The sequence below is a fragment of the Trachymyrmex cornetzi genome, unplaced genomic scaffold (assembly GCF_001594075.2).
Source record: "Trachymyrmex cornetzi isolate Tcor2-1 unplaced genomic scaffold, Tcor1.1 scaffold628, whole genome shotgun sequence".
Taxonomy (NCBI): domain Eukaryota; kingdom Metazoa; phylum Arthropoda; class Insecta; order Hymenoptera; family Formicidae; genus Trachymyrmex; species Trachymyrmex cornetzi.
Window position 1 is genome coordinate 125937 of NW_017299946.1, and position 9690 is coordinate 135626.

General features: G+C 34.4%; 1 protein-coding gene across 1 annotated transcript; it reads left to right on the forward strand.

The window, feature by feature from the left end:
- Positions 1-5809: 5809 nt before the first annotated feature.
- Positions 5810-7793, forward strand: LOC108766824 (uncharacterized; the record flags this gene model as incomplete). Its single annotated transcript, XM_018516345.1, has 3 exons — positions 5810-6087; positions 6719-6955; positions 7377-7793. Coding segments are annotated over exons 1-3 (897 nt in total), but the record flags the coding sequence as incomplete, so codon positions are not given.
- Positions 7794-9690: the final 1897 nt, after the last annotated feature.

Here is a 9690-nt window from a genome sequence, read left to right on the forward strand (position 1 = left end):
GTGGGTGGAGGGAGAGAAGGAAGGAGGGGGTGGAGTGAGTCAAAGTTGGCGGAGGTGCGAGTATACACCTTTTATTATGAAGGTCATCACACCGAACAACCTTCGGAAGACCAAAAAATTCGTACGACCTTCACTCACAATGTCAAGGTCACGACCCTGAGTGACCATCGGACACTTTTAGCAGGCGACCATTGCCCATTGGGAAGATATTAAGGGTCCAGTCTCGTTTGTTGGGTCAAAAAACAGGCATTTTTCATGAATTTTTTGTAGGGAAAGTAAAGAACATATCAACTTGAACCTTTTTCACATGTATTTATAATACTTTTAATAAGTTTGTAAACAAATTTGAGCTCATTTGATCAATTTCCGGCGGCGTGACACGGGACGACGTACCACTGCGAGCAAGACGGTGTCTCGTTCCGGAAATTCCCCTGGTCGTAAAATTCATCTGAAACAAAAAATGTCATGCGTTTCTTGTTCAGTAGGATTGTCATTGAGGAATAGACTAGAATAAATTAATTCGGTTAAAAATTTACAAAATGGCGGCAGTTCAAAATTTTTTTCATTTTTACCTATTTTTTTCGTTACTTTTTTCGCTATTAAAAAAAAAGTATGTTATATATCGACATGATTGTAGTCTATTCCATGGAGAAAACAATTACGCGTATTTAAAAAAAAAACATTAAGATTTATTAAAAATTCGCTGAGTTATCACTTCCGGAAGGATTAAAAAAGTGGTTTCGAGAAAAACGCGTTTAAAGTTTTCAGTTTGGTTTTCTCGATGTAAATGTTAAAATCGGGATACTTACAGCTAATCATCTATTCCAGGCCCATACAGCAGTCCTTCGGCTTCTTCAAAATTTAGTTGTTCATGGAGTTTTTCGTTTTTTCGTAACGTTCTTTCCTCCATTGAAGCAAATGTCACGTACCCGTGGGAGACGCTCGATGCGTGCTTCCGCACGGGTCGACTCAATGACTCATAACTTTTGAATCGTAACGAATATCGATTTGCCCTTTTAGCACAACATTCTAGACAGTTATAGCTATCGAAATCCGCAAAAAAAATTTCGATCTTTTTGACCCAACAAACGAGACTGGACCCTTAAAATTAAAATGGATAGTTGACCTCCGATGACCTTGACCCACCCACATATTATGAAGGTCATCACATCGAATAACCTTCGGAAGACTGTAGCAGTCACCCATCACGCGTTACGTATTTATCCCAAAAAATTCGTACGACCTTCACTCACAATGTCAAGGTCACAACCCTGAGTGACCATCGGACACTTTTAGCAGGCGAGGGTGAGAGATGACCAAAGAGGGCGAGAGAGGACGAAAGAAAGTGAGATAGGGCGAAAAATGAGGGAGTGGTGGAGGTGTGTGGTGAGGGGGGAGGAGGGGGAGGGGTGGTGGGGGTCAAAGTTGGTGGAGGTGTAAGTGAAAGGTGAGAGACAAGAGAGGTGCATGTGACTGCGGACAGAGGAGAAGAAGACGTTACTTCATTTTTCATGAAAATCATCAATTTTCGACCACTCGTATGTCCAGAACAACTTGACCAATTTAAAATTTTTTTAGCTCAAATTACTCGTGGCGATGCGACCTTTTAGGATGTATCACATGCAATTCAAAAATTTTTATACCTCAGTAGTTATGCAACCTCCAAAAATGGACTTTGGTGTCTCGGGATAACAGACTTGTAGTCTTTTTTTTTAACATGGCCGGAGCCACTACCGCGTCTCCTGATACTGCAAAATTACAAGTGAATGCATCCAAAACACATTTCTTAATACATTATCTATTTTTGTAGTCGGATTGAATTTAAACTATAAGAGATTGTGTATTATTACCTAAAGCCTTTAATAAGTTAAGCATCTACTTTTCATCTATTATTATCTTTAAAAGATTAACAATTCGTTGTCTTACTCTCTTCGTCATCTTAACCCCCATTCCCCTACATATATTATGCATATAAAATATATATACTATATATGAAAAATATATATAACAAATATATATGTAAAAAATAAAAATATATGTACATCAGTTTTTATGCAATCACGAGACTTTTTTTTTTATTGTCCGTCCGCCCTTACTAGAGATGTGCACGAGACGAGACGAGACGAGATTTTTGCAATCTCGATTTCAATCTCGCAAATATAGATCTCATCGAGATTCGAGATCGAAAATTGTTAAAAATTTAACAAAACGTTGTTAAATTTTCAATAATTTTGTTTTTCAGGAGAAACAATACGTACGCTCTCGTGGAATAGACCGTATTTGTGAATATAAATGAATTTTTTGTATATTTATTGTAATTTTACAGGATTACAGTACCGGTAACATGAAGCCGTAATCACACTAACGATTCGCGATTGTGATTGACGATTGAGGATTACTTTTCAACCAATCGGAGCAAAGAAATCGGTGACTTTCAGGCTTTGCTCTGATTGATTGAAAAGTAATCCTCAATAGTCAATCACAATCTCCAATCGTTAGTGTAATTACGGCTTAACGTACATTATAGAGTTTCAGTACTGGCAGTGAATATTGGAACGTAGTCAGACATGCACAATAGCGATTTTTGGGACTGACGATCATCCCGCAGGTTTCTTTAAACCTATTACCTACCTTTATCGTGTCTACACATGCGCAAAACAATATATCCGAATCTATTATTGTCCATAAATCTGTTCTTTATTCCTCTTCCTCGCACTGTCAGAATTAGTGCAAATAAATTGGAACGAAACAAATATATGTTTGATTCACTTCAACTTATTGCATCGTGTGCACCAATTCAGACAGTGGTAGTATCTCGGTATCACACTCTCGACTTCACTCTCGGTGCCCTCACGACCGTCTTTGATGCTCCACAGCTCAAGTGCTGGCCCGAGGTCCTTCCGGGAGCGCGCAGGTATCGTAGGTTCACGTGATTAGCCTTATCGCTCCTGGTTCGTCGCGAGCCTTCTCGCGGGTCCCATGCGCCCTCGCGAGTCGCTGTTGCCCTGGATTCGGCGCGCGAAATTTAACTGTTGGTGGGCATTAATCGGCGGCTGCACGCAGGAATTTCCCCTGTCTCATCCTAGGGCCTCCCGGATGCCAAAGCAATCAATTTCCCCCGCCGTGCGGTTTCCTTTTCCGCGGCAGGGCGTCATCGTTTGGTCGAGTACTCCTTGTGGCGCCGACAGCGGAGCCTCCATGCCCGGTGAGCAAGGGGTTCGCGTCCCCTTCATGCCGTGTCTTTCTCTGTTACGGGGCTATCTCCAGTAAAAATCCGGTACGAGGATCATGCTCGCAATAAAATGGTTTATTAAAATCAAAGAGCTGTTCACCTGCGCGTCCTCCCTTCCGGCCGCGGCCTCGTTCCTCTTCGGATGTGTCTCCATTCTTCTCCTTCGACGTCCGCTGGGTGGGTGAGACGTAGCTTCAGATTGACATAGTTTTTTGTAGCCGCTGATGAAACGCTAGAAAAAATGCTTAACGAAAAAGTAAAGAATCTGCGAATCGCAATCGCAAAGTCGCCCGTAATCGCGATAAGCGCTGGCACGCCCGCCCTCCGCGACGGGAGGACACAGGACAAAAATGCCGCGCTAATTCCGGTTGGGTCAAACGACCCTTGTGACGGACGGTACAAACGTCACGTCACAATATACAGAAGACTGTGCACCAGCACCATCCGCGCATATAACTATTATTTTAATATCTCTCAATGAAATAATAAAATATTTTGTTGGAATCTCGGCGAGAATTTTAAACAATCTCGATCTCGTTATGCTAGATCTCGGTATCGATCTCGAATATTACAAGTGATCTCGATCTTGAATCTCGTCTCGAAATCGAGACGAGATCGAGCCGAGATCGAGATTTTTCTCGTCTCGTGCGCATCTCTAGTCCATACTTCCTTTCGCCAACTCGTTACTCTACACTTGGCACAATTCTGAGTCGACGCCCCTGTGGATATCCGGTGCATTCCTAATCTAAAGCAGCGAAAGAGTTTTTGGAAATAATCAAGTCAATGTCAAATTTGATGTAATATAAGAGATATTACATATATTGAATACTTTTACGGATTGTGGAAGGTAAAGATAAAGCACTCTCCAATTAATAAAATGTATTTGTTAATAAAATCTAATTAATAAAATCTATTTTTAAATTGCAAATAACTGAAGTTGTTTTATGAATTAAATCATATTTGCATAGATTGTGTAGAAAATGCTTAGTCGGCAATTGTCATTCATATTTCTAGATAACAAAGTAACGTTACTTTTAATTTAAAATTATGTCTTTTATTATGACATTTTGAAATTAAAATGATGATAAATAACGTCATTTTGCTATCCTATGTCAATAAATTTTTTTTACAATCGCTTTTTATTTTAAAATGATATAAAATATTGAAATGGACTGTTTTATTAGCCTCTCTCTCTCTCTCTCTCTCTCTCTCTCTCTCTCTCTCTCTCTCTCTCAAAAAAATGCAAAAAAAATTTGTGAAAGGTTCACTTTTATTAACACACAATACAAGAGAAATATATTTATATAAACTAGTAAAAGTAATTATTATAAAAGAGATCTAAGAAATGATTTGATGTAACAATGCTTGAGTGATAATGTATTGTTGTTGGAGTTCTCATATGCTCATAAATTCAATTATATTTATAACTGAGAATCATAATTACAATCATACTAACTTTAATAAATGTAGAACAATACACGGAAATAATAATCGCAGATACAATAATAACATACCTCTGTATGAAACAATGGTTCTTACAGATCTATGGCATTTTTCAATAAATTCGTGAACTCATGTTAGCAGAATCAATAAGTGATCATTTATCACTTGTTGGTTGACTATTTGTTAAACTCATTCAATTTACAGTTGATTACCCTAGTAGCACAATTTATTAACGAAATATTGAATCAATATATCTCCAATGCATGGTAATGTTTAACCAATATAGTCTCAAATTATATACAAATATTTGAAGAGCGGATTCCCACTGCAAATTATAAAAACGCAACAATATATATTTCAATGACTATTTGAAATTGCACAATAATTATAACAATTTTTAATATTATAACAATTTTTAATAAACGTGCTTTCAAATAATTTTAGATAAATCTTCATTAGAATGTTCCTTTTAACTTAATCCGTGAGTAATTCAGTAATAAAACATAGTAGGAACATTAAAAAAATTTTATAAGAAAAACTTCAAACTTTCATAATAGATAGTCAAAAATTTTTGCAAATTTTTTGTGTATAGCCTTATAAAGTGAAAAAAAAAAGTTCTATTTTTTTCAGCTTGTATTATATTACCAAAAAATGATAAAAATTTGGTAGAAATTACCAAACTCACAAAAACTAAAAAAATATAGTAACCTTTAGAAAATAAAGATTTCAAACTTTAAAACTTTTTCCTTATTAATTTAAATTTCATTTTTAACGAAGATATTATATATTCAAGTTTGAGCTAAAAAAACCATGTTACTTTCAACCAAATAATTCCATTAGCGTGTATTATGTAAAGATCGACTAATTATTATGCATGCAAATGTTTTCACTCAATCTTAACGATGCGACAGCAGCACTAGAGTATGAATAGATACTGTGTATTATATACGTACTTTAAAAAATTCATTTATGCATTCTTTTTCCTTTTTTTTCAATAATTATGCAACCAAGTTGTCGGAAAATGTCAACATGTCAATTCAGCATATTATTAAAGCGATATTACTGTCAAATCACTCTTATTTTGAAATGAAAAGATAACAAATGCAGTAGAATACTGATACATTCAGTCTTGAGATTTAATTGAGAAACTACGCAGGAGGCTTTATGCAATGATGTTAAGTTGTTTCACTTCGTTATTTTATCTTGTTTGTTATATTTTAATTAGTCTCGTGACACACACAACGTCAAAAGCATTGTCGATTTTATTATTGGAGCCTATTCCATCGACCAGCCACCACGTTTGGGCAGAGAATTTGATTAAAGGACTACTTCGCGAAGGCCATCATGTACATGTAATGAGCATACACGAAACTAAGGTTGAGGATAAACTCGCACAGAACTTGACGTACGCCGTAAGTAGATGATACGAGACTCATTCTGACAAGAAGCACTATCCAGTTTATATGTATATACACGTCAATTTTCATGAAACTTTTAGTACTCATAAAATGTAAAAATTGTTGTCAGTGCTAAGTCATTTTTGTAACTTTGAATTTTTCTTAAAATTATGATGTGATAGCCAAATATGGACAACGGATTCATTTTTAATAGATAAAAATACATTGCCCATTGGAAATGATTAATCACACTTGTGTTGCAAAATAATATCGAATAGTGTAATTTTCTCATATTTTTTTCGATTTTCATTAATTTTCCATAAACGTTATAATTTTTTCTATTGCTTATTGATGACTGCTAATGAAATGAGTACCATTATTCATCATTTTACATATACTTTTAATAATAAAAGTTTCATAAAAATATCGGCGTATGTATGTTTATTGAAGAGTTTTCCTTGTGACTATAAATCGATTATATAAAATCTATTAAATAAATAAGAAAGAATATATATTTTTGTTTAAAAAAACGTTGTCTTATACAACATACTTCATATATAGAAAGTCAATGCTTTTGAAGATCTCAATTTATTACATTTTTTTACATGGCTTCTCCTGTATAGTGAAGCATACTTATTATTATTAGGTATTCGATGATGTGATGAAAACTTATGAAGAATCCGAGGATTATAACCCGTCTGAATGGGAACAGTACAGTGTATTTTATACGGGATATTTTACATATCAATGGGGAATCAATGCATGTGAGGCAATGACGGAGACTAAAGCAGCGAAAGAGCTTTTGGAAATGATTAAGAATGTCGAGTTTGACGTTATAGTGCAGGATATTACACTAACTCAATGTTTCTACGGATTGTGGGAGGTGAAGATAAATAAAACAATCAGTGAAATATATTTAATACATTTTTTAATTGTAAGACTGAATTCGCCATAGAGTGGATGATTCATGTCAGTCGAGACACTAACAATTATTAGTTGCTCGTGTAACACGGTTCTTATAGATCAAATTGTGTTTGCGTAGCAAACTAAAAACGCTTCGTCATCGTTTATGTCAGTAATAATTTGTAGCACCTTTTTTCTTCATACGACATATAACAAATGTTGAAATAAATGATTTATTTATAAGGCTTCTAATAATACAAAAAACGCGGAAATGATGAATAAAAACATAGTATTTTTTGCATAGTAACATATAATTAATTTTATTGTGTGCATTTATTACAAAGTAACATCTATATAATTCTAATTTTTGCTATTGTTATTCTGTAAATATTGTTTTTTAGGTTGCTAAAGGTAAGCCACCTATAGTAGGTTACATTCCGTTTGGTCCTGCACCTTGGCTCAAGGATTTTATCGGTGGTCCAAGTTATCCAACTGTTCGACCTTACACGCATGCAGCCATTGCGAAACCCGTAGGTTTGTGGCAGAAGACATGGAATGTTCTCTATTACATTATGGATGATCTCATACGACAATACTATTTTTTACCTATTGTTCAACGGCTTGCTGAGAAATACGTAGGCCGCACAATTAGACCATTACATGAAATAGAAAAAGACAATATTAATATTGTACTAATCAATAGTCATCCTGCATTTGATTCTGGGATTCCATTGCCGCCGAATACCTTGGAGATTGCAGGATTAAATGCTCAGCCCGTAAAATCGATTGTCGACGAGGTAGTCGTAACGTATCCAGAGGTAAGAGATATTATTCTTCTTATTTGAAAATTAATAGAACTAGAAAAAATTAAAAGGAAACACTCAGTGCCGGCTCTAGTTAATGCGGGGCTGGGTGCATAAAAATGCGGGACTGATTCTTTAAAATGAAATAATATATTTCAAATCATAATTATTTTATTTCAAATATATAAAATAAATATAAAATAACATAAAATAAAATAAACAAAAATTTAATGTTTTATAATAAAATTTATAACAAAATCTTTGATAATAAAACCTTTGAAGATCAAATAATCTTAAAAACAAACTTTTCTCGCTTTTGCTGAAGCAAAGTCGTTAATCACATTGGGAAAATGAGTCTCATGTGATATTTCTCTTTCTATTGACACCATCGCTAGTCCCATTAGTCTTTCTTGCGATGTATTTGAGTGAATAAAAAACAGATTTAATCTTATCCGCACGTGTAGAAGTGAAAGGTCCAACTATTGTCTATCTCGTTGTCATGTCACAATAAGTAAAACGCGGGGCTGATCAAAACGTGGGGCCGCGTGTGCTGCACCGTTGCACAGGGCCTAAAACCGGCACTGGAAACACTGTATTGTACTAAAGAAATAGAATTTTAATGGAATTCTGATCGATTTTATTATTTGTTATTATTCCTCGTTGAAGAATAGTTTAAAACTAAGACTTACTATTATTCTATCTCGTATTACATTTTGAAGTCCATTTCTTAACTTTATTAAGAATATTATGGCACAGTAAGAAAATACTAATTTACTGATAATATTTTAGATAAATAATTAGAAGGAAAAATCTGATAAATTAGGGATCTTGTTAATTTCTTGTTTAGTTTAAAATTTTTAAGATTTCCTGTACTTATATTTTATGTTGGATTGAATGAAAAGTTCCATTTTTTCAATCAAATTAAAAAAACGGTTGTGCATGCAATGTGAGAATCTCTGCACTCACTCCAATCGAATATGTATATATATGAGGGTTGTCTGAAAAGTTTTGAGCCTCCTCATGAAGATGGCGTTACTCGTCAAAGCCACACTGAGAGAAATGTTTTGCACCAATAACCAAAGTTTTGTTACTGACACAAAAACTATTTGTTGATATATGATCAATCAAACCGATGATTACCACGATAATATTAATTTGTTGAATTTATTAACTAAACTGATTATTTAATGTTACAAAACTGTTTTGTATGATGTTTATGGCTGTCCTACAGTGTGCTTTTTGTTTCTTGTTTTTTGCTGTTTGTCTCTTGCCTTCATGATCAAAAAGGCAAGAGACAAACAGAGGCAAACAGCAAAAAACAGGAAACAAAAAGCACATTGTAGAACAACCATTATAGATCTTTTGCAATTAGAAATAAAGCATTTTGTTACCGGAACAAAATGAATAATATATAAGTATCTCTCACTTTCTACAAAGTGATTATGTTTGGCGTTTTTTAATTTCCTTAGCTTGGCAAAAATATATATAGATTTAGAGCGATTGAGATTACTAATCGCTCTGAAAAAATAGTTACCATGATTAATCATGGTGTAGCGAGAACCGAGAAGTCCACGAGATTAGTCTTTAATCGTCTCGGCTTTATAGAGGTAGACGTTGAATTTCTCTTACGAGAAGACACGCCATCTATAATACCTCCGCGAAACACTCCTTGCTCTATCATAGTGGATTATTTTGTTGAAATTACTAAAAGAATACTTATTTTGTAATGGCTACCAAACTTTACATTGGTATTTACAAAACGTGAGTAACCAAATAAATTTGTACTGATAAATAAAAAAATTTTGTTCATCTTTTACAAAAAAATATTGTATTTTGTAATTTTAACAAAGTAATCCAATAATAATCGGCCATTTGTGAATAATTCTCTTTTTTTGTTACCAATACTATATCT